The sequence below is a fragment of the Cordyceps javanica genome, chromosome 7, assembly GCF_051103115.1.
Source record: "Cordyceps javanica chromosome 7, complete sequence".
Classification (NCBI taxonomy): domain Eukaryota; kingdom Fungi; phylum Ascomycota; class Sordariomycetes; order Hypocreales; family Cordycipitaceae; genus Cordyceps; species Cordyceps javanica.
Genome location: NC_139301.1, coordinates 3,033,944 through 3,058,042, shown reverse-complemented (window position 1 = coordinate 3,058,042; position 24,099 = coordinate 3,033,944). Strand labels below are relative to the sequence as shown.

The 24,099-nt window shown below is 54.5% G+C and overlaps 9 protein-coding genes across 9 annotated transcripts; 5 read left to right on the top strand and 4 right to left on the bottom strand.

Annotated features, from left to right (window-relative positions):
* Positions 1-152: 152 nt before the first annotated feature.
* Positions 153-1,774, bottom strand: V2A60_010403 (uncharacterized protein; the record flags this gene model as incomplete). Its single annotated transcript, XM_083261659.1, has 3 exons — positions 153-1,179; positions 1,243-1,456; positions 1,555-1,774. 3 exons carry the CDS (start codon positions 1,772-1,774, stop codon positions 153-155), a joined length of 1,461 nt encoding a protein of 486 aa, XP_083117785.1.
* Positions 1,775-2,533: 759 nt separating this feature from the next.
* On the bottom strand, positions 2,534-4,655 carry V2A60_010402 (Zn(II)2Cys6 transcription factor; the record flags this gene model as incomplete). The annotated part of the gene is made up of 5 exons (XM_083261658.1): positions 2,534-3,377; positions 3,468-3,592; positions 3,720-4,045; positions 4,110-4,267; positions 4,435-4,655. The coding sequence occupies 5 exons, from the start codon at positions 4,653-4,655 to the stop codon at positions 2,534-2,536; spliced, it is 1,674 nt and encodes a 557-aa protein (XP_083117784.1).
* Positions 4,656-5,875: 1,220 nt separating this feature from the next.
* V2A60_010401 (3-isopropylmalate dehydrogenase) lies at positions 5,876-7,355 on the top strand (the record flags this gene model as incomplete). The annotated part of the gene is made up of 7 exons (XM_083261657.1): positions 5,876-5,926; positions 6,001-6,021; positions 6,081-6,152; positions 6,237-6,831; positions 6,887-7,003; positions 7,066-7,100; positions 7,155-7,355. The coding sequence occupies 7 exons, from the start codon at positions 5,876-5,878 to the stop codon at positions 7,353-7,355; spliced, it is 1,092 nt and encodes a 363-aa protein (XP_083117783.1).
* An 847-nt stretch (positions 7,356-8,202) lies between these two features.
* V2A60_010400 (uncharacterized protein) lies at positions 8,203-8,823 on the bottom strand (the record flags this gene model as incomplete). Its single annotated transcript, XM_083261656.1, has 1 exon — positions 8,203-8,823. The coding sequence occupies one exon, from the start codon at positions 8,821-8,823 to the stop codon at positions 8,203-8,205; it is 621 nt and encodes a 206-aa protein (XP_083117782.1).
* Positions 8,824-10,126: 1,303 nt separating this feature from the next.
* On the top strand, positions 10,127-10,567 carry V2A60_010399 (uncharacterized protein; the record flags this gene model as incomplete). Its single annotated transcript, XM_083261655.1, has 1 exon — positions 10,127-10,567. One exon carries the CDS (start codon positions 10,127-10,129, stop codon positions 10,565-10,567), a length of 441 nt encoding a protein of 146 aa, XP_083117781.1.
* Positions 10,568-14,353: 3,786 nt separating this feature from the next.
* On the top strand, positions 14,354-15,778 carry V2A60_010398 (uncharacterized protein; the record flags this gene model as incomplete). Its single annotated transcript, XM_083261654.1, has 2 exons — positions 14,354-15,121; positions 15,248-15,778. The coding sequence occupies 2 exons, from the start codon at positions 14,354-14,356 to the stop codon at positions 15,776-15,778; spliced, it is 1,299 nt and encodes a 432-aa protein (XP_083117780.1).
* Positions 15,779-15,946: 168 nt separating this feature from the next.
* V2A60_010397 (uncharacterized protein) lies at positions 15,947-19,730 on the bottom strand (the record flags this gene model as incomplete). Its single annotated transcript, XM_083261653.1, has 3 exons — positions 15,947-18,348; positions 18,407-18,445; positions 18,542-19,730. 3 exons carry the CDS (start codon positions 19,728-19,730, stop codon positions 15,947-15,949), a joined length of 3,630 nt encoding a protein of 1,209 aa, XP_083117779.1.
* A 1,360-nt stretch (positions 19,731-21,090) lies between these two features.
* V2A60_010396 (nuclear transport factor 2 family protein) lies at positions 21,091-21,621 on the top strand (the record flags this gene model as incomplete). Its single annotated transcript, XM_083261652.1, has 2 exons — positions 21,091-21,182; positions 21,249-21,621. The coding sequence occupies 2 exons, from the start codon at positions 21,091-21,093 to the stop codon at positions 21,619-21,621; spliced, it is 465 nt and encodes a 154-aa protein (XP_083117778.1).
* A 718-nt stretch (positions 21,622-22,339) lies between these two features.
* Positions 22,340-23,164, top strand: V2A60_010395 (ribosome biogenesis protein SLX9-domain-containing protein; the record flags this gene model as incomplete). Its single annotated transcript, XM_083261651.1, has 2 exons — positions 22,340-22,342; positions 22,463-23,164. The coding sequence occupies 2 exons, from the start codon at positions 22,340-22,342 to the stop codon at positions 23,162-23,164; spliced, it is 705 nt and encodes a 234-aa protein (XP_083117777.1).
* Positions 23,165-24,099: the final 935 nt, after the last annotated feature.

The window sequence follows — 24,099 nt, the reverse complement described above, 5'->3', positions numbered from 1 at the left end:
GACGAAGGCCTGTGTAACAATTTGCGTGGAATCAACGTCTGCATCACCGTACAACTCCTCTTGTCTGAACGACGATTTTTATTATATCACTCACTAGCAATCTGTCATCTCTCTGCCTTTATTTTCCCACACCGCTTTATTCGCCTTTTGTGCTATATAAATGGTAATGTAGGGTCCACGTCCTCGCGCCACGCGCGCAGGCCACCGTCGATGTCTCCCACGAACCGCTCCCCGTTGCGGTCCAGTCCCAGCTCCTTGAGCTTCTGCGCCGCCACCTGCGAGTCGTTGCCGACGCGGCAGACGACGTAGATGGGCGCCGAGTGCGGCAAGTCCGCCGGCATCCAATTCGGCGCCGCCGCTACCTGCGCCTCGGCGGCGTCTGCTGCGAGCCCGCTCCCGCTCCCGCTCCCGCCACCGCCGCCGCCGCCGACGCGCGCGCGCATAAGCTGGCTGATTGGGACGTTGACGGCGCCGGGGATGCTCGAGAGTCCAAAGTGCTCCCTCTCGCGGACGTCGATGAGCAGGTGCGGCGACGCGCGGTCGGCGGCGACGCGCGCGTACTCGGACGCCCGTACGCGCTCCGTCGGCTTCAGCAGCCGGACGGGCCGGGCCACGCCGCAAAACTGCACGTAGTCGAGCGAGGACCGCATCTGCTCCAGCGTCAGGGCGTCCTCCCTGCCGGAACAGGCGAGGCAGTCGTCCCGCCTGCCGCGGATGCGCACCGTCCGGAACATGGTGTCCGCCATGCTGCTGAAGATGAGCATGGTCATGTTCTTGGACGGTGCCGGTGCCGGTGCCTCCTTTTGCAGCCCGCCGCGAATGATGAGCTTGATGGCCTCGAGGGCCTGCAGCAGGCCCATGGTGCCCACCACGGGGCCGACGATGCCGCCCTCGCCGCACCCGACCACGCTCTCGGGCGGGGGCGGCCGGGGGAACACGCACCGGTAGCACGGGCCGCGGCCGGGCGGGTCGTTGAGCACGAGCAGCTGGCCAGAGGCCTGGAACGCCGACGCGGACACGAGCGGCTTGCCGAGCAGCACGCAGGCGTCCGAGATGAGGTAGCGAGAGGCGGGGTGGTCGGTGCAGTCGAGGACGAGGTCGTACTGCGAAAGCACGGACGCCGCGTTCTGGGGCGTCAGGTGCGTTTGGTGCGCGTTGTACGTGATGCTGGGGTTGAGTCTGCGCATTTTTCGTCAGCCACGCGCTTCGTCCCGCCCCGCGCATTCGAGCCGCCATTCTTACTCTTTGAGATACGTGATGGCGCTTTCGACCTTGGTCATGCCTACGCGGCCGGTCGAGTGCGCCACCTGGCGATGCAGGTTCGACACCTCCACCGTATCGCCGTCGATGAGGCCCAGGACGCCGACGCCCGCGCCGGCCAGGTACGCCGCCGCCGGACAGCCCAGCCCGCCTGCACCTACGAGTAGCACTTTGGCGGCTCTCAACCGAAGCTGACCTGTGGTACTTCTCTATTAGCCGTACTCTCCCCTTTGACATGACGATGGGAAGGAGGGGGGGGGGGAGGGGGGGTTTCAAGAGCAGTTCGAAGCGCACCTTGCAGCCCAAAGTTGGGCACAATCATCTGCCGGCTGTACCTCTCGTACTCATCTTCCTTGAGAGGCCATTTCCAGTCTGCTCGCGCCCTTTCTGCTCCTGCGCTGCTCTCCGTCTCGCGCTTCTCCGACTCGGCGACGGCGAGCTGCGATCTCAGGTCGGCGAGTTCAGACTCGCGCTCCGCAATCTCCCTGCGTAGGCGGTCGATCTCCTCCGTCATGTGTATCTGTAAATTTTTGGCGCAACCTACATGCAGAGGAAACCCATAAAATCTCGCAGCCTGTGCGGTTCGTCCAATGTTGGTGCAAGTAGAACAGGTCGTTGAAGCTTCAAAGTTTACCGGTCCAAGTGGGGGAGGGGCATCTCAGCCCACTTGGCCAACAGTTTGCACGCGACAGCCGGTGGCAGATTTGTGCACATCATTCTCCCATCGAAAAGCTGCTGTTGTTCGATCATTCCTGATGGAGGGGTATTTTCTCCATAGCATCAGCGTGCTTTATGGTCGCGGTACCTGTCAGAAAGATCTAGTGGGTAGACACTTGCAGTCTGACCCTCGTCGAGCGGCCGGTCCAGCCCTTCTTTTGCCTCAAAGGCAGCACACCACTACTGGGCTTCAGTCGCTAGAGAAAGGCGGGACGAGGGGGCTGACGAAAAGTGGTAACATCTTTTCTGAACAAGAGAAAAAACTCAGACCCTTTGAACGAGAATAAAACTCAAATATGAAAGATGAATAGAACTATGTGGTCAACGACAAAGACTGGGCCCGCAGGCTCAACAGAAAGACTGGGCAACAGGTGAAAATACGAATTAAAGCAAAAAGGTTAACTCGTGCGTGAACAAGACGAACATGTCTATTGATATATGGCACGGCTGGCGACATTGTTGCAGGCGATTTACGTCAGTCTAGGCTTGGCAACATCTCAGCGCGACAACCACGTCTGCGATTACCAATCATGTCAAGATGCCAAATCAGCGCTCCTCAAGTCAAGACACTCGTCGGCTCGTAGAAGCACTGGTCCCAGTGCTTCTTGCCGGAGCCCCAGAACTCGACCAGCTTGTCGTAGAGACTCGTCGCTCCGCTCTCCGACCCGGGCCACCCGCGCAGGTAGCCGACATGATCCAGGAGGATGGCCTGCTCCTCCGCGTGGCCCTGGAATGCGACTCCGAGCACCGCCGACGGCCACGCGAGGCCGCCCGACTCTGGCAGCTCCGCCGTCGCCCTCCTAAACAACCGAAAGAGGCTGCTCCGGTACCGCACCTGCGCCGTCTGGCCGCAGTCGTCCTCGAGCGCGGCGTGTGCCAGGTCCAGCTCGTCGCGCTCGTCGCGCTCGTATTGCGGGCCCTTTGCCCCGTACGCGTCGCATGTTTCGGAACTTGGTTTCGCGGCCGTCGCTTCGACGTTTTCCGCAACCGCCTGCCGCTCGCCTCCTCCTCCGGGCTGCGGGAAGGCGAATACCGCCGCAAGCTGCGGGGGCAACGCCAGTATCGCGTAGAGCGCGACCGCCGCCCGGTAGACGCGCGCGCTGAGAACGTAAATCTCGCCGTCGGTCGAGTATGGTTCGCCCCAATTGCGCGGGTCGACGCTCTGGATCTTGGCGTGCGCCTCGCGGGCCAGCCGCTCCCACTCTGGGGCCTGCGTGCCGGCCGCCACCAGCGTTCGCAGGTGCGTGATGCGAATCATGGCTTGGAAGATGGCCGTGGGACAGGGGAACCCATGGCAGCCCGTGTGACTGTACGCAATGGCAATGTCTTGGTCCGACCAGTTGGACATGTGTGTTATCTGATCGTCGGGGGGGCTGGTGGTGTTGCACATGCTCGACACTCTGCACATTGATAATCAGAAGACACGTACTGATAGAACAAGATCTGCCAGGTGCTTTAGCGGGTCACCAGAAGCAGAGGCAACGGCTTACAGTAGAACATATTGCGGTACGTCAGGATAGTCGGAGAACAGCTCGGACAGCCCTCGCGGCTGGTTTTTGATGAGAGCCCCGAAACCCTCTGCGTGTACTCTCCATGTGGGTATTACAAAGTTGAGCTGTTGTTGCAATTCTTCGTTAGTAACAGGAGCTTTTTACTTTGGTTGTAACACTGAAATGCTTGGTGCCCAGGCCACGGCGTTCTTCGACATGTTCGAGCAGCAGGCCAACTCGGAAAGCTCATACCTCGACATGCATCAGCATCCGAATCAATCCAAACGCAGGGAGTAAGTCGTTGGACGTGGCAATGCGATGATTCAGCCTCTGCATGACAATGTCCATCAAATTAAACAGTCGCGTCCAGAGAAGGTTCAGCCCTGGTAAATTGCCGTAGCGAGGGGCGACCTTGCTGCTCGAAAAGATGCACTGCAGACGATGGGACAGGACAAGCAGGCTGAATCTGTCGCCGTCAAAATATTTGTGGCCGACGACGCCGTCAAAGTTGAAGTTGAACTCGTACGCGCTGTCCCCTTTGTCGTGGTATTCCTGGGTTGGAAGCATGACGCGGACAACTGCGTAGTGTTAGCGCCACGTTCTGGCATTGCGTGGTCAGTGTATTGCCAGTTTGACACATACAGTATTCGAGAGCTTCCTTGACGTGCCAGTCCGGCGAGGGCAAGCCCCGAACCGGCGGCGCCACGGACCCCGGTTTCGCATCGTAGGTGCACTGCCGACGGGCAAGCGCACATCTTCTACAAGAGGGCTGCGCCTCGTCGCATTTGACACGACGGGATCTAGGTGCAGACTCGGCCAACGGTAGGTTAGATCAATCATCCTTGCAACGCGGCACGGGCATTGCCGGTAGGCCAATGAGAAATCGAGGTCCGCCGAGTGGGTGCTCGCTTATCGTGGGCCTAGAGGTGCGGCCATAGAGTTCTTATAGGAACCGGGCGGGACATACCTGCAGGTAAGACATCCTGTTCTTGATCGTGTATACCATTCTCTCTTCCTCGGCTGAGAAGTATTGTAGGGATTGACGGGCGGGACCTCGGGCAACGAGCGTCGTATTGTCGTGGCCCGCTGTCGGAGCGTGTCTACCAGCGTCTTCAGGTCGCCTTCCGGCTCCGGGCCCGGCCGGGGAGGCGCCGTGGCGGCGTTGCTTAGCTCGGCGTGCTGGGCCATCTATCTAACGTAACTGAATCGGTAGCCTTGCTTGATGTAGACTCTCAGCCAGAGAGAGATCAAATTGTTTGGCTACCCACGCACGACGCACCATCTACGACATGCTGCGTCCAGCCTGATTCTCTTACCCTCAGCCATTCCCTGATAAAAGCTGTGTCTTATTGGTCAGAATCGCCATCGGGCCCATCTTTCCTTGTGTTAAGTCACAGATCTCGTTGAACACGGCCGGCACGCCACATGCTGCCTGTTTGTTTTTTTGCTGCTCTTTTGTAATCCGTAATATTTTCCTCACTGTAGAAGCACTAGTGCTATGAGGCTCTCGTAGTCACTGTGGCGGATCGGCTGCGCGCGGCGTTGACATCGTACTAGATCAGTGCTGGCTTGCTCTGGTGTAAGTGGACAAGTTTGTCGACGGTTTTTGGAGAGCTACATTAAGTTCTATTTTCATCTCATCAATCAGTTGCAGAATCAAGTAGATCTTGGCTGCACGTCAGCTATGTATCATGGCGCCAAACACAACCAACCAGTCTTGGGGTCCTTTTCTGTGTCTGCGCCTCTGGCACAAAATCACACCGCGGAAACCATCAATCCTCTGGCTTCTACGGAAATTAGAAAGGAATGACAGGAGTGCCATCTGCACAGAGTACATTTGCGGTGCTGTTTGACAAAATGGCACCGTCAACTTGTCGCTGCACTGTCCATCGGCCTTGGCCAGAGGCTCAGTGGCGTGACCCGGGATCATTGAAACTGAAGTTCTGTCATACACCTACATCTGGTACTACTATATACAGCTGCCGAAGCTTGATCTCTCTTCCACCGTCGGCAATGATGCAGATTGGTGGTTCGTGTTTTATGGACGAACCAAACGGAGACTAAGGGTCGAGACCAAGTCATCCATCGACAAGTTCATCCCCGCACTCGTATTCAGCAGCAATTTTCGTCATTTCGACATGTGCGAGATTTCGAAGTTTGTATTACAAGCTGCATGCTGCCGTTCCTTTAAATCAACGCGGGTTAAAGCGGGCTGGTGAAGCTCTTCTCCTCCTCCGATCTCGGCAGGTGGGGTTGGAGGGGCGTCTCCTCCAACTTGGCATAGGCGGGGGAGCTTTTGCACGAGCAAGCTGTCCCCGACTTCGCTCTGCCATATATCTTGTCGAAATAGTCTTCAATTTCCTCTCCAATCGCTCTTCCAATTCTCTTCTCCAACAAGTTTTGCAACCATGGCCGAACACAACATTGTTGTTTTTGCGGGCGACCACTGCGGCCCAGAGGTAACCCACTACCCCTCGAATTTGTCCCACCCTGCCGTCGGGACGCAGAGAGGCTGACTTTTGCTGTTTGACAGGTTATTGCCGAGGCAATCAAGGTACATTTCTATACACGTACTTGCAGTCTGGAATTGAGCTCAACTGACGCATATTCCAGGTGATCAAGACGGTCGAGAAGCTGAGCCCGACCGCTGGCAAATTCAACCTGCAGGAACACCTGCTCGGAGGGGTAAGTCGTTGCCCGACGACGGAGCACAGCGGCCCAACGATATTTACATAACATTCCTCAACTAACCTCGGCGTTTCTCCCCAGTGCTCCATCGATGCGAACGGCACCCCCCTCACAGACGAGGCCCTCGCCGCCGCCAAGGCCGCGCACGCCGTGCTCCTCGGCGCCATCGGCGGCCCCAAATGGGGTACCGGCAGCGTCCGCCCGGAGCAGGGTCTCCTCAAGCTGCGCAGCGAGATGTGCGCCTACGGAAACCTCCGTCCCTGCTTCTTTGCCTCTGACGCCCTCGTCGAGTCCTCCCCTCTCAAGGCGTCCGTTTGCCGCGGCACCGACATGATGCTGGTCCGTGAGCTCACCTCGGGCCTGTACTTTGGAGAGCGCAAAGAGTACGACGGAGTCAACGCGTTTGACACCACTGTCTACACAAAACCCGAGATTGAGCGTATCGCGCGGCTGGGTGGCCATCTAGCGAGGAAGAGAGGAGACTCGCGGGTCATTTCCCTGGACAAGGCCAACGTGCTCGCGACGAGCAGGCTCTGGCGTAGTGTGGTTGACGAGGTCTACAAGAACGAGTTTCCCGACCTCAAGGTCGAGCATCAACTGATTGATAGTGCGGCCATGATCATGGTCAAGAGCCCGACAAAGCTGAATGGCGTCATTCTTGCACCCAACTTGGCAGGTGAGCACAAAGCCCCTCGCCGGCTTCCAGAGTGGCTTAGCTAACAAGTTGTCAGGCGATATTCTCAGCGATGAGGCCAGTGCCATATCAGGAAGTATCGGCCTCCTCCCGAGCGCGAGTCTCTGCGGCCTTCCAGGCACGGCAGTGCCTTCCATTTGTGAACCGATTCATGGTAAGACTCTTTTACGGCACTTGAACCCTCATATATACCCTGTTTTCTAACATCAATGACAGGCAGCGCACCGGACATTTCCGGGCAGGGCATTGTCGTAAGTCACGACCTCGGTTATCCCCTGCAGTTACAGAGCTGACATGACTTCTAGAACCCCATTGGCACAATCCTTTCCGTGGCCATGATGTTCCGGTACTCTCTTGATCTCGCTCACGAGGCCAAAGTCGTCGAGGACGCGGTTCGTGCCGCCATCGACGCCGGACTGAGAACCAAGGACATGGGCGGCAACACGAGCACCGTGGAAGCCGGAGATGCCATCGTTGCTGAGCTCGTCAAAATTCTCAAAGCGTGAGATGTCTTGCCCGAAAATCACAACGGGCAGCAAGGTCGAAAGGTGAAAACTATTGATACAGGAAAGCAGCAAGAGAGAAGAGGGACAATTCCATTCATTAGAGAGCTATCTTCTACCTAAGGGGGGCCAATCTATTTAGCCAGGCCGACCCGTGTCAAAAAGTACAAGCCCAAAAAAAATAAATAAACCTAACCCAACCCAACCCAACCAGAGTATACCCAAAGTCAACCCAAGGCCGTTCCCATAGATGCAAGACACGGAGCAGGCCAAACATTTTCAACCTGTTAAAAAAAAGGGGAGCCCCAACAGCGCTGTAGCGTGGCCAAGTAGACGGTAGACCCCGTGTTGTGTCTTCTAGCGGGTATCCTATTGGAAAGCATCCCTGTGTTTATGCATATCCGTCTCTCTCAGTTGCGTCAGTGAGGAAAGAGGTTGAAGGCATGTGGTCAAGATATACATCATTGAGGATAAGTGAAGAGCCGTGTTGGCAGCGGCCGCATAGTAGCTATTACGAAATAAACATACTCTGATTTGATAGTACGAGCATTTTTAAACTATGCTTCTAGGCGAATTCTTTATCTAAATCTGCTAATGTGGTACGTAGCAGTTCTTCACACGTTGCCTTCATTCTCGTAACATACTCGGTGTCAATCGCGTTAGTTGTCGCGGCCAACTTTGCACCACTAAGCGTCGCACAATGCTCAGCTAGATCGGCCAAGGTCCTAAACTCACTCCTCCAACAGCGCAATGTTAGCACATCCAGCTGGGAGTCAGGCTGGGAGTCAGACTTCAGTTCCGGAAACACGCCGGCGCGGAAGAGATCTATGGTCTCTGGGCCTTTCTCCTCCTACGGCTCGATCCCGCGCGTCATGTTGTAGAGGATCGAGCCGAACCCAAACTGCACGGACTCGGCCCCGTAACGACGGTGATGAGGAGAGGTCCACGGCGGGGGCAGTCCGGGGTCCGGGTCCCCCATCTTGGCGCAGCTGTCAAAGTCCACCAGCTTCATGTGGTCCTCGCCGTCGAGCAGGAGGTTTGTCGGGCGCAGGTCCCCCTGGACGAGCCCGACGGACTCGAGCCAGGCGAGCGCGCCGGACAGCTCCGCGGCCCACTGCTCGACTTTGGCCGTCGGCTCCAGGCGCAGGACCTCGAAGCACGCGAGGGTCCTCGGGTCCTGCCGCCGGTTGGCCCGCAGGCGAAAGTCGAGGCTGTCGGGCATCAGCTGCATCAGGTGTGCGTGGGGGAGCCGGACAAAGCTCCGGACAAAGTGCGGCGGCGGCCGCGGCGGGTCGCTCCGCTCAATCAGCGCGTACGTTTCGTTCTCGCGGCGAAAGTCCTCCTTGCGGCCCGGGCGGAGAAACTTGAGGGCGATGCCGGGCGCGACCTGGAACACCCATCCCGTGGCGCCGCCGGAGATGTACTCAAACTTGTTAAACAACGACTTGGGCAAAACTCGCTTTTCTGGCATGGTTGGTGGTTTATGGGGCGACGGATTCAGGATATGTAACGGGTTATCTGGGGGGACTGTGAACGGGAATCAGATGGGGACGGGGAGCTACCAAAGAGTCCTCCTGGTCAGTGGGGTGACGGCTATTTGTTGAGCTCACCTGACGAATCAACACTTTCTTCACCTGTAACCAATAGAATGCAGTCATTTCCTCAGGAATACGACACCCGTTCATAATAAGAGCTACTTAGATACAAAGGTGTTGCTGCCAAGTACATACTGTGCGGATATTATGTCGAATTGCAGCCTCCACAGCCTCATTTAGCATGCCACTCTTCCTTCATGGGAAGAAGTACGCGCGGGAAATGATATAATTTTCGCATAGCTTGCGGGTTATGCTTCTGCTCTCATAAGCCGCCCTCATCACTACACTACAGTTATCATAGCCTCATAACAGGCATAGCCATTATGACTATATAAACCATAGTTGGATTCCTGAATAATGCTTATACTGAGATTATTGCCTAACCTTTTGCCAGTTTTAGTGCAGTGGTACAGGAACTGTTACAAGCCTTAACACCAACGAATGCTCGAAACTTCATCCACAGCATGTCTGTACATGTATTCCTGGTTGTGAATGATTTCTTGGCACATCTCCTCCAATGTCTCGGCGCAATCTCATCGTCGAGCAACAGAAAGGCGAACTGACCTTGTACTGCGAGTGGACAAGGCGATAAGCACTCAAGTGATGGAACGGAATGTTTGGGAATGATAGGTTAATGAGGAGCCACGACGTAGACACCGTGCCTTTTATGAAAAAGTCAACCTTGCCACACGGACTCGTTACATATTTATCGCCCTAAGCATCGGCAACAGATTCGGTCCACGAGAACAGCTCACATAGCTGAAGTACTGGCATAATTCATCACGTCTTGTCACCACCACGCAGTAAGTCGGCATGAAATGCAAGTCTGGCCGCATTGCCAGGTTTCAGAACAATGCCAATATTGGCTGCTGCCTGGCAATCTACTGGGTTTCGGCGCTCCAATAAAAAGAGTTTCACATCCAATCACTCATTTTGTTTTACCGCCCGTTGGTTATCCCTCGACCCGTTCGGGCTCACTCCGCGCAGGCTGGCTGCTGATGTTTAGATGACTCGTGCTTTATGCTTTTGGACGAGTACGGGGTCTGGCCGGGAAGTGGTAGATTAAGTTACAGCCACACACTTCAGCTTTCCGTACCGCCCTGAGCATATTGAAAAGCTACCTGTCAACATCCGCATCGTCCGTCCGGCACGGCCAGCGTCCTTGACGAGTGAGTAGACATGGCGCTGTTCGAGGACATTGACGACTCTCGCAGTCTGTTCAGCAGCTGGGACCTGCTCGTGTGCCTCGCGTACTTTGCGTTTGGGTGCTTCTCGGTGAAGTTGGGACCCGGCGCTCCCGCGCGTCGACCCGACCTAGCACTAGGCGACGCGGCAGGACGCGCTGCTCGTCGAGAAAGGACAACGCCCGAATGGCTGAGGAGCAGTAGGCCAGGCATTCTGGCGGGAATTCGAAAAAAGGGTAAGCCGGGGACGACGCGGCCGGGCGAGACGAAGCAGGGTAAAGGCAAATGGCCACATCTGCGTTTCCCAGAGAAGAAAAAGCGCAAGTTGGTACATTTTGACATTGTCGACGACCGCAGCGACAAGTTTAGACGCATACCGTCTGCCGTCCGCCTCATACATCACAGACGAGCTGGTCCTCGATTTTGCCAATTATGAATGTGATGTCAACAACACACCCATCCCCTGCCTACGGTCGCACATTAGCTGTAGCTAACTGGCCAAATGACTAATTTAGGAAATTCTCCCTACACATATTGCTTATTATATAGTTAATGTATTTACGACTTTATACGTAGAATACTTAAATTATAGCTAGTCTTTGCTTTATAAGAGAGATAGCTATCGAGAGAGCCGTCGAGAGAGCCGTCGAGGGAGCCGTCGAGAAAGCCGTCGAGAAAGCCATCGAGGTAGCCATCGAGGTAGCCAGTAAGAGAGGCAGCCAGCGAGAGAGCCGCCGAGGTAGCTAGCAAGAGAGGCGGCTAGTAAGAGGGGTAGTAAGAGAGCTATCGAGATAGCTAGTAAGAGAGGCAGCTACCTTAACGGCTACCTTACTACCTCTCTTGCTAGCTCTCTCGCCGGCTGCCTCGGTGGCTTTCTCGGTGGCTACCTCTCTTGCTAGCTGTCTCTCTTCCTGGCTGCCTCTCTTCCTGGCTGCCTCTCTTCCTGGCTGCCTCTCTTCCTGGCTGCCTCTCTTCCTGGCTGCCTCTCTTCCTGGCTGCCTCTCTTACTGGCTGCCTCGATGGCTCTCTCGACGGCTCTCTCGACGGCTCTCTCGACAGCTCTCTCGATAGCTCTCGCGACGGCTATCTTAATAGCTCTCTCGCTAGCTCTCTTACTAGCTATCTCGCTAGCTATAGCTTGATTATTCTACGTATAAAGTCATAAATATGATCATTATGTGATATGCGTGTGTGGCGGAATTTCCTAAACTAGTCATTTGGCCAGTTGGCCACGCCACAGCTAATGTGCGACCGTACCTGCCCTCCGGAAATCAGGGCCTTTCTGCATCTCGCCCTGGAGACCCAGGCACAATCACGGTTGGATGCCACCGGAGGAAGACAACTGGTGGGAGGGCACAAGTGCATTTGCTCAACAACCCTATTTTTTGACATGATATAATGGAGACGATGATTCTGTTAGCATATGAATTCTTGAGCGTATTTCTGCCTTGGCACGCAGCATAGGTGCCAGTCATTTCGTCATCATCAAGTGTCGCGTTACAACCAACCAATCATCCCAACTAATAATTGCTTAGGTAGTCCTCAGAAGCAGGTGTTTGATGCTAAAATCTCGAGTACCCCTTACTACGTTCCAACTCACGCTCTGCCTCGAAGCGCTGCTGGCCTGCCTGGGAGCAGGGCGGCGGTTCGCAGCGGTCGCGATGTACATGATGCCAGAGTTGGTAGCTCTTGCTGTACCCATCACCTTGAGCCTGCGAGTCAGGAGAAAAGCTTCCAAGGCAGGAAACTAATAAGAAAACCAAAAAAGAAGTGCCCGAGAGTGTGTGTGACCCGCAAGGGGACAGTCGACGTTAGGTAACATCGGCATGGGGGGTGCAAGGCAGCCAGGGGCTGACGGCGGGCAGATGGCTTTTCTGCCAACCGGCTACTACTGAGTAGGCTAGGCCAGCCATGGCCCTCTGAAGAAACCGAGCGTGAAGAAACCGACTTTGACAGCAGGGCGTTGGGGCCGAGCGCGAGTACCGACAGCGACTCGCTTCGACTAACTATAGAATGTAGACTTGTTCGCTTCCCAGACTATTAACATCGGCTGCAAGGCGGCCGAGCCCATCATTGTCAAAGGCGAGCGAGAGACGCCCAGCTTCGTATCCATTAGCGCCCCACTCTTTATTGTTGCAATAGGCTGAAGTATAAGTCGGCAAGTCGTTGGACCGTAGGCAGCAGTGATACTTGAAACGGTTGCCTAATCTTGGAACCTGCTTTTCGGGCTCGTGTCACTGTGGGAGTAAATTGTACTCTTTCCGCACAGAGAGTATCCATCGGACGTCGCATCAATATAATGTGCACGGTTATCGACTTACCCGTTCTCATATTAGGTCCGTGGGGTATTATCACGGCCCCAGCCGGCACTACTGGGTAGTCACTTGTTCTAGCGTCGCCGCCGGGCGATTGGTATCGATTAGGTTTCCATAATCCTTGTTCAAATTTATCGTTCTGCCAGGGAGAAAAAAAACGGGGTTGGTTACGGAGGTCGCCCGTGGAAACATCACCAACGATGTACTCGGAGCATTTCTCGCCGACTTTCCACGGGAGCAAGGAGAAAGTATCAGTCACAGACTGGCAGCAGAGCTGACTCCTGCAATTTCACGGTGCTGATTGGTGGATTTCATGTGCCGTAATGATAAACCATGTCGATGTAAGGTTGCTAGCTCGTTGCCTTGCGGCTGCCTTTTTCCCGTTGCGTTGTAGTCCTGTGATCGGCGGTACCAAGGCAAATACTGAGTAGCAATGACAAAAAACTTTCCGGCCTCTCCGGCCCACATGCGTCCAATATCGTCCCAGCTTCCCCTTCCCCATATGCTACGTTGCGAGAAGCCCTTGTTTTTGTTTGCCGATTCCCCGGTACGAGCGCCGCAGCAACTGCGAGAACCGAGAGTGTCCGGGGGCGGCGGCCTCGGCAAGTGGAAAGGCTCGTTGACCTCCCCTTTTTTACGGATCATGGGGGCTCCATATTTGATCCCCAGTCTGTGTGTCCATCCCATCATTCACGTGCAACAGCCGGCGTAGTCCTGTCATGTGCGTTGTGCTGCGCAAGAACAAGGAAGAAATCTCCGGAGCACAAGATCAAGCTTACTTTTCCACAGCGCAGAATATAAGCTGTAAAAATACTTTTCGCATGAAAGTTGGCTACGTAGCATATAAGAAGGTCGCAAGAATTACTATATTTATTCTATATTTATTCTATATTTTCGATGTACAGGCAGGACCGCATATCACACCTATTCGCAGACTCTGTGCTGAACAATACCGGTGATATGTTTTTTTTACCCACGCAGCCATGGGCGAGTACCGGGAGGGCAAAGGAATCAGCGGTGAAACTTTGACCGAGTCAGTTTTCCTTGCTTGCTCTCCAAGCCTCACTGAACGAACGAAAGGAAGAGGCGAGTGCGTTGATGGTAAAAATAGAGTGGCGTACCAGTAAAGTGCTAGGGTACGGCGGACTTGACTACTTCTGGCAACGAGCGCCGAGTCTGCCTGGCATGCATGCAACTATCCTTACGTCTCATCACCCGCAGGATCGCCCCCATTGTATTAGCGAGTCTCTCCCGGACAGATGAGAGGAAGCTGCTGTAACGCTGAGCTGTAGGCACAGCGAATACATGTGCCACGCCCCCACCACCTCTTGTGATGGTTTCGTCGGCTTTTGATCTGCTGTGATGAAGGTCTCGATGTTGGCAATGACTGAAAAAGAAAAGACTCTTGCGCAGGGAGTAAGACTGGCATCCCCTCCTGCCCGGCTACTTACGGGCACCGGAGATGCGTGTTAAATTGAAGGATGTCAACTCGGCCCGTTCACACCTGGTACCTGAGCTAAGAAGCGAACACTGCAGCTACTGCCTCTTATTGGTAGTTTGGAAATGCACCAGGACGCATCCGTCCATCTAGAAGGTGTGGTGGCTGACCTTGGCAGTTCCAGAGCAAGACAATGCGTTCTTTAGCGTGCCCGCCTCTTTTATGGCCTGTTCTCTACTCTATCAAGTCGACAGTGGCATCAGTCGGCACTGATTGAACAAGGACAATAGTTGGTCTATGATTCCATTACATCAACTACGTCTAGGCTAGAAGTTGAGATGCCCTCTTTAATAACCACCTTCTCCCCCCCCCCCTCTCCATTCCTCTGAAAATTTCTCCTGTACTGCTACTCGGTAAAATTCACTCTCAGCTTACGGCACAGGACCATAGGTCCTATACTTTGCTCACAATGCACACGCCACCGGACCTCTGGCTTGCGCTCCTCATCTGCCTCGTCGTCTGCGCATCCGCCGCGACCGCGTCCCAGGGCCGTACTGTCAAAGATCCGGGCTTCTATTGCGACAGCTCGTACACGAGCTCCCTTTGCAAGCCGGGTGCCGCCGGCTCCCCGCCCCTCAAGTGCGAGAGGTGCAAGTTCACGCTCACGGACCTGATCCCCCAGGTGACGCCGCGCCAGAAGACGACCCCCAACTACTGCTTCCTGCCGAGCGGCGGCAACGGCAGGCCCGACTACAACCAGGGCAGCGCCGCCCCCGGCTGCTCCAATGCGGTCAGCCTCATCTACAACGGGGGCGCCGAGTGCAACGTCCGAATCTGCAGCGCCTTCCAGGCTTGTCTCTCGCATCCTCTGGGCTTCAAAACCTGTATCTGCAGCTGGAAAAAAGTATCCGAGCAAATCTCAGCCATGTGGCCGTGCTTCAAGAAGGCGAATGTGGGCGATCTGAGAGTCGAATGCCCCAAAGGATCTCCCCAGGGGACAAAGAACATTGGTCAGCGGAACCCGAACCCGAAAGTATCTGCCGGGGCCCGTCCTCCTCCTCCTGCTGGCCACCTTGGCGTCTCCATATCGGACAATGACACTGGAGACGGTTCCGCTGGCGACTCCAACACCGAATTCGACACCGTCTCGAGCACTAGCGCCAATGGAAACCCTCAAGTCTATTATGATGACGACTGGCCGCCGGATACCAGCCAGCAGTTCAGCCCTGTCCTGCGGGTAAGTTTTATGTCACCAGTCATTTTGGCTTCCTACCTTGGCAATCCCGGGCCGTGCCTTTTGCCACAACACGGAAAAAGAAAAAAACAAGGAATTCCGGCCATGGGCTAACATATTATTCATCAGGATGGCGATCAGTCCTTCTATCTCGACGTGTGGGAGCGTGTCGTTCTCGTCGACACCAATACCCTCAACATCATCTACTATGAGCCGTATTATCTGCGGGAAGCCCCGTCCTTTGATCAGCTCTATGACGTCCCGACCGACGAAGACGTCAAGATCGTGAAGCGGTGCTGGCTGTACCCATTCTCCGTCCGTCTGTGGTGCTACTGGTGGTACATTCTGCCCGACGAGTTCGCCGACTTTGACTACGCCAAAGACAACAGTAACAGTCACGTTGGGGCCAACATCACCGACGTCGGGGGCAGCACCAGCATCCCGACAACGTACTCCTCCATCGCATACACCAAGGCGGGCCCCATACCTACCACGACGCCAACTCAAGTCACGACAGCAGCAGACGCCAAAAAGACCGGGTCGCCAGGTTCCGCGGGCGGCTCGACCAAGGGCGCGTCGTCGGCCGCAGCATCCCAGTCTGTATACCGCTTATGGTTTGGTATTTTCCAAATTCTTGCGGTCTCTTTCTATTATATTTGATGCTTCTTGTATACTTATAATATTACTTAGCCAATATTGCATATACTTAATATATATATAAAGTTATGAGCATATTATAATACTTAGGATAGACTTATTATTAGATAAAGCTTACTTATGTCCATAAATGGTCATTTTTACTATATCTTGTGTACATTAAGTGTTTCCTTACTTCGAGTGTCTCGCCGACTTTGCAAAACGCTCTAACTCTACTACGATATCCTCGTCTTCGTAGTCGTCTTCGTAGTCGTCTTCGTCGTCTTCGTCGTCTTCGTCGTCTCCATCTCCATCTCCTACTCCCCTTGCCAAATCCAGCGGAGTCTTACCGTCGTCATCACGCAGCCTCAGTAGCTCTTCATCTTTAGGTGCCAGCTTCAACAAAGCCTGCAACGTTTCGAGGCGCGTCTCTGCGTCTCTGTGTTCGCACTCCCACTTGACAGCATAGTGCAAAGCGGCCCATCCGTTGTCCCCCCCTCTAATCATGAGCATCTCGCGCAAAACCGAGGGTTCTACACCCTTGCACAGTGCTTCTATCAAGGCCACATCATCTACACCAATGGCAAGGTGTAGAGGATACTCGTATATCTCGCCGTAGAAGCCTTCGTTTGGGCTCGCGCCGAGGGCTATGAGTTCTTCAACAAGCTCAAGTCTTTTTTTTCGTGACTCCTCGGGTAGGATCGAGCTGTAAGATTCGCAAACGCTGTACAAGAGTGTTCTTCCTCTTTCGATCGGTTCGTTAATCTGCCGGCGCGGCAGGAACTTGAGCAGGTAAGCGGCAGTCTCCCAGTTCTTCACTCTTATAGCATTGCCGAGAGACGTCACATAGACTTCCGAGGGTGGCTCTTCATCCGACGTGTTTGGTCTCGCGCTTTTGCAGGAGTCGCACGTATCAATGTGCTTGCGCAGCAAGACAGGAGAGCCAACCGTTGATAGCAGCTCAAACATGCTGCTCTCATCGCCCAGAACCGAGCATTCTTCGCCTGTGAGTAGATTGATCTGTTTCTCGACAAATCTTTGGCACTTTGGGTGCGTACAGTCGTCCATGAATGTCGGCCAGCTGGAGTCGTTCATGAATGTCGGCCAACTGGAGTCGTCTATGAGTTCGGAGTCGTCTATGAGTTCGCCGCACATTCGCGCGTGGCGCAGCCAATACTCGCAAGCATAGTTCAGCAGCTCTACATCGTCCCTGCCTTTCATACTGCACTTTTTCAGAACGGTTCCACATATTCGAAACAGTAGCAAGTGGGAATCCCTCTCGAGCTGAGACAGAGACTCTATCTGCAATTCCCGGAGCCCTTTGTCGCTGCGAAGCCACTTATCTGTTGAAGCGTGTATAAATGCGATCTGATGTCGAATCACTTCGCTTTTTGCAGCCTCCTCTTCGGTCATTGCGAATGGAGACCTTTCTGTCCATGTCAAAACGACAAGGAGGCGTCCTGTCGTGACGTTGAGAAAGTTCTCAAAGTTTTCGGCTGAGAGCCCATGATCAGACTTTTCCCAATCCGCCATGGATTTGTATTCGAATTTGGTTTTTCCTGAAAAAGCATATGCATGGCGGAATTCATCTGGAGTCAACTTCCTGCAAGCGCCCAAGGCTATCAGAAAAACGCGTGACTGGCTTTCATGAGTCGGCGACAGCTTCGAAGAGCGTATGGCGTGGCAATATAGTTTTTCGTGGCTCTCAGCAATATTTGCAGCTATCGCCTTCAGATCTTCAAAATTGGTCGCAGCGAGGCCTTTCTGGATCTCGCCACCAACGGCATTTGCCCAGTCAAAGTTATGTGCTCCATGCTCAGCCAGCTCAGAAAGGAGTTCAAACTGCTTCCGCGGATCGTTGAGGCCTTTTACTTTGTCTCGTATCATCTCTCCAACAGCCTCGTTCAAGTACGGCTTGAGGTCAATCGTCGTGATCAACGTCCCGACAGCAAATTGCTGTCCAGAAATGCAAATGCCAATGTCGACACCAAGATTCAATGCTGAGCTGAGCAAGCTTCCAAAGAACTCGAGCAGCTCATTAATTTTGGTTTCATTGCACTCGCCTGGTACGAGGCTTTTTACTGCGCTTTTGTCCATTCCATCGAGGAAGATGCGAATGGCAATTTTTTCTGCCTTCAAACTCGTCTTGACGGATAAGATGAGTTCCCTGAACGCTTTTCGAAGCGACACGTGGGAGGAGATCTCTCCAAGTCTATCAGCCTGGATATTTTCGCTCCAGCGCGCGATGCGCTCCCAAGGCTTGTTGGGTATTTGGTGGAGGAGCTGGCCGAGAAGATCGCGGAACAGGCTGGCAAGGTCATCTTTCGCGGCGTGGCCGAAGAAATGATACAGAGTAATCACGTTTGTCTCACCAAGACTGCGATCTATGGCCATCTTCATCAGGGTAGACTTGCCAGTGAAGGGTTGCCCTTCAATCGCAAGTAAAGCCGGCGCTGCCTGCTTGGCCTCGGTCACGCCTAAGCTCTGCCATTTTTGGAAGGCTTCCTGACGGAAGAGCCAATCTGCAGAAGGAAAAGGCTCAAGATTGTAAAAGAATTTATCTGATTCAGCGGCGAAGAAGTATTTTTTGCAGACTGAAGCACTCAAATTTATGAGTAATCGAATACTGAGCTTGCAGGGTCGTCTTCTTACCTTTCAAATGGGCATTCTTTGTAGGCGGGGGAGACACATCTACCAATTGATATATATATATATATATTTAGCTCATGTACGTGAATGAAGAAGAAACTTGTGAGATTCATGCGTGAATCTTTGGGTTTCATTTACCTGTTTGATTGATGTTCAAAGTTATCGGGCTGTCACGCACTTGGCCAAACACTGCACCAAAATTTCCCCCGCTGCCAACAACTGGTAGAGATGGTCCTTTGTCTCCGGTGCCGACAACGTCCCGCCCATCTTCCACATCGGCGGATTCTTCCCCGCGAGGCGGGGCCCGGTCGAGTGCCGTTCTCTGAGGCGCCTCCAGTCGCGGCGGTGCGATTTCTTCCAGAATCGCCTTGGCGTACGCCGCCGCCATCGCTGCCGCATACGGCTGCCACTGCTTGTTCTTGTGCGGGTCGGCGTAGTCGGCCACGCCCCGGACGACGCCGACCGGGAGGGCGGTCAGCGCGCCCGCGGCCTCCATCTCCAGGCCGAGGACGTTGTGGCGCGCCAGCAGCTCGTCGCGGACCTGCGCGTTCTTGGTGAGCTTGTCGCCCGAGCCGATGGGGCCGTACCACACGCGGGTGCGACGGTCGCCGCCGCTGCGAGGGACGCGCGCCACCAGCTCGTCGCCGCCGTCGTCGTACAGGCGGTCCTGGTCCTGGCCGGGGTCCTCAAAGGTGCCCTTGGCGTGCGCCCTGTGCTTCATGCGGTCGTAGAAGGGGAGGAAGCGGTCGGCGTCCCTCGGGGCGTCGCGCTTGATCACCCCGATCGCGGCGGCGACCTTGGCTGCCGTGCGGTTCATGGCGTGGCCGCGCTGCAGCTGCTCAAAGCCCGCGGCGGTGGCCTTGCCGAGGCCGTACGCCACGACGGCCGCGTCGTCGCCTTCGGGCATGGCGACGAGGACGTCGCCCAGGCGAATGTCGCGCAGGTCAGGGCCCGACAGTCGCGGGATCCCGGCCGCGACGCCGACGAGGAGACTGACGCGGATGTTGCGAAAGGCGGTCTTGATGTGGCTGGCCAGAGCGGCGGCTGCGGACGTGCCGTAATTGTGGCCGGCAGGGAACGTGGCGATAATCACATTGTGCCCGCGCATCTCGCCCGCAATGTACGTGTAGTCGCCGCCGTCGTCGGGAAACTTCCCCAAGTGCGTGTCATCGAGCATGTACATTGCAGCTTGCGTTTCAATCTCTAGGGGCGCAATCCACGCGACCGTGTAGATGCTGGGATCCAGCTCCCTTTTTTTGTAATTGGGCCACGCGACCGTGTAGATGCTGGGCTCCCGCTGCCTTTTTTTGTAATTGGACGACGACATTTTCGATACCTGTAGTTCGATCGGCTGTTTGGTACAAGTGTCGGTCCGCCGTCTCTGCGATTTCGGAACCGCGACACCTCATGCAAGAGGGACTATGAAGGAGGCCTTGTCTTTCGCGGGAAAGAATCTCGCCGTTGAAAGAGGCCCCCCCAAAACTTTGCTCTTCCCCAATAGTTTGTTTCCTCCAAAGGCTGTCACCGAAACCATGGGGGACTGCCTCCAAGACACGCTTGTTGCCGGGGGCTGAGTGTGCGCCCGTTAGGCGCACCACGTCTTGCATGCGAACCACGCCTTCGGGAGGCCAAGGCAGATAGCATGCATCTGGGCACCGGGGGGGCAACATTAGCTGAAATGCAGGCTGACACACGGGCTGAGAAACGCGGTGAGACCCCTGATGCTTCTCTGCACCTGTGTCATTGAACGAGTGATTGTTTTTGTCCGGTTTTAGCAGGTACGTAAATGGACATGTAGGCAGTTGTAGACACTTTCCCGGTAACGACCAAGTGCATGGTTCGCGTACTTTTGTAAACTCCCAATATATTGAAATCGATTCGCCATCCTTTTGCATCTTAGCAACACGCAAACTGCAAGTGTCGAGTTTGCCGACCAGTGTCAAGTTACGTGCACGCCACCTCTTGTCCATTCCTTGCTCCAGGCGCGCGTACGAATGCTTCTTAGGCCCTGGATGATCGTAGAGTTCTCACTGATTCTTGGCATCATTATCGCTTTACGCTGTTCTCTCGTGATGCTGTGCTTCACCTCACTCCGCCTCGTACCACATATAAGCCAAACAGCAAAATATCAGAAACAGAACTCGGTCATTTGAACTGTCGTTGACAGTCATTTTGTGAAATGGGGCAAATTTTATCAACGCGATGCTTTTCCTTATTCAAGTTTGGCACGTTGCAAAGCTCTGCCCTCTTTAACAAATCCTACTCCTGTAGTGCTCACTCGACTCTCCCGCCAGGCTGTGGCGACTTCTCCAATCAGGAACATGAGGTAGGGTAGATGCAACCAAAGCCAGCATGAAGGGTCACAGCGTTACCATGAAAATTATTATGTCACATCAGCTTCAAAATTCTTTTTTTTTTTTCATTTCTAAATACAAGAGCGAATACCGATCGCCGAGATGGCTCCGGTTACGTGCCGGCGAGCGGGGACCAACCGGCCGATCCGCCGTTGCCGAACCCACTACCGAGCGCCCTTGGCTTTACAAGTGGTGTCATGGAGAGAATGCATATCAAGGGTATTTTTTTTTTTTTTGCTACCGAATACCACGACACCGTGGTTTTGCTCAATCAACTTTTTCTTCCACACCGAAACCCTTTTGTCCAGCACTCGACGATAAAGCCAAGCGACAATGGCTGAAGAAAGCAAACCGCCCTTTCCCCCGTTTACTCTGGAAACGGCCAGAATCAAAGTGAAGGCGGCCCAGGACGCCTGGAACACCAAGTATGATGGGTGAAGATAAGATGACTTCGGGGAACGGACGCTAAAAAAAAGAAATCGCGCTTGCAGGACCCCAGACACGGTCAAGATGGCGTACACGCCCGACACCATCTGGCGCAACCGCGACCAGTTCCTGCAGGGCCGCGACGCGGTGCGCGACTTCCTGGCGGCCAAGTGGTCGCGGGAGGGCGGGTACCGCCTCCGCAAGGAGCTGTTCGCCTTCACCGACGACAGGATCGCGGTGCAGTTCTGGTACGAGTGGCACGACGAGGCGGGCCGGTGGTGGCGCACGTACGGCCTCGAGGACTGGACCTTTGCGGGCAATGGGCTGATGCGCAAGCGCCAGATGAGCGGCAACGACGTCCCCATCAGCGAGGCGGAGCGGTGGTTCAAGGACGGGGTGGACGTGAACGCGGTTGATATTTCGGAGCGCCACTGGTAGGGGATGCAGTTCTTTTTGGGACTCTCGTAGCTATTTCAAAATTCACATTGACGGTACTTTTAGATACTGTCTATTGAATCAGAAGAATCTTGTCCGTCTCCAATATCAATGTTGTAATGAGCAACGATCCCGGCATCGCGGTTAGATGCCAAACTCACAGCCGGTTTCTTAATGAGAGACTGGGTCACGATGTGATACAATACCTTTCATGTAGCACGTGGGAGGCATCCTGCAAACACTATTCTAGGACTTCGAGACTGGAAAAGGCGCCAAGATACCTTTGTTACAACTTACCAGCTGGAGGCATAATTGTAGTTGGAGCTCTAGGGTAGGCAGCTCTCATCCGGGCGGGAGAGACCAGATACAGTTACGAGTAACGGCTCTGTTAATTATTTTCTCCGAAGAAAACAGATACCGCGGCAAAATAAATAAACCAATTAAAAGATATTCATTGGAACATATATATCGCAAGAAAAAGCACATTTTGCAACTGACCAGTGTCTGCCAACTTCGAGTATACTCCCCACGCCCTGCCTGTATGCATGCCGCCCACCTACCGCCCGTTATCAGCACTTGCCGCCAAAAAAAAGTTTCTTATCAGTAACGACATGAGCTACACCAAACCTTGCCACAACCTTGAGCACCACCACCAGCCCATTTAGATCGCGTTGCACATTACCTCGAAACATACCCATAAACTACTCACCGTATATACGACATGGTATGTATACAACAGCTTCTCTTCCCCCCTCGTGGCTCTCCATCCAACCCCTCATTGCCATCCGATAACCTCCTCTCTCCGCTGCAGCTGACCATCCTAACCCCTCCCCCTTTCGCGTAGGCACCCCTCCCCCCCGGGCTGAAGAAGCCCTCGGCGCGGTCCTTTCGGCAGCAGCGGCTCGCTGGCGCGGTGCACCCGCTCGCGCCGCTCAAGACGTTCCGGCCCGACGCCGCGCCGCTCTCGGACGACTTTGCCTCGACGAAGCGCGACAAGCGGCTCATGAAGCACTCGTCCTTTATGTCCCGCGTCGTCACCTCTGGCGGCGTCGCCAAGAAGACCAAGACAAAGCAGCAGCCCAGAACCACCACCACCACCAACAACAACAAACGCACCGGCCGCGGTCGCAGCAGCAGCAGCCGGAGCAAGCTCGCCACGACGCTGGAGGGCCTGGCCGACGCGCTGCCGGCGCTGCAGGACGGCGAGGGCGACCTGGCCGCCCTCCAGGGCAGAGTCCGGCACAAGAGCATCAGCAGCAAGAAGGGGGCGCTCAGGAGGAAGGAGAGGGTCGTCAGGGGCGAGATGGAGCGGTTCGGCGTGAGCATGGCGCAGCTGGCGCAGCAGCAGCAGCAGCAGCAGCAGCAGCAGGGGAACACGACAACGACGACTACGACGCAGACGGCGACGACGATGACGACAGGGCAAGGCAGCGAGCAAGGGCAGCAGCAGGGGGAGCCCGCAGCAACGTCGAACCGGTGGGCGGCGCTGAGGGGATACATTTCGTCGACAATGGAGCAGAACCCCGCGTTTGTCGGGCGGCAGTAGTCTCTTGTACTCTGTCTGTCCGCCTGTCTGTCTGTTTGCCTCTCTCTCTCTCTCTCTCGTGTCGACATGCGAGACGGACTATTGATTCGAGGCACACAATGTTTCTTTGACGCATTTTCATCCGGAAAAAGAATCTTGATTCTTTTTTTTTGACGTGGAGAGTTGAAAATTCATGCAATCAGTCATGCCACAATGACTCAAAAACACACAGCGACAGGAGCGAAACAAAAAAAAAGAGGTTTTGCTGCTGGGCAGAAATTACTGATGACGGCGTATGGCGTTCAGGAAGGTACTTTGTACTTGCTTCTATTACAAAAAAAACGAGCATATTGTTTTCTAGCATGAATAAATGGTGCAATGTACCAGATACTGAGAAATGTTGGGTGTTTCATTATGTTTATCAAGGTAAGAATAAAAGAGAAACATGAAAAGCTATGCAAATGTCTACTATGGCACAATGTCAGGATGAAAGAACTCCGAGAAACGAATTCCGCCACCCAAAAGAAATAAAAAGAAATCAACGCTGTTATGCTCTCCCAGCACTCCACAGCATTGTAACGCGATACGCAAAACATGACCATAAGCCTGGGAACAGTTCGTTTCCACCATCCAGCACCCGAGGCTGGTTCGGCTTTCTTGAAACCATTGCGGCTCATCTTTTCGAAAAGATCCCCCTCAAAAAAAGAAAAGACAAAAAAAGACCGCCTGAAAATGCAGCAAAATCGTGATTGCAAAGTCGTCTACACAATGTAGTGTAAAAAGCATCTTGGAAAATTGTAGAACGGCGGTAATGCGAATTGCTCCGTCCGGTACTAGGAGAAACTCGTGTACTGGTAGTGGAAGGCGCCGTTGTGCGGTGGGTGGCCGTAAGGTGGTAGCGGTGGGCCAGGCATATACACTACGCGAAGCGGCGTGTCAAGGTGTCGGACAATACG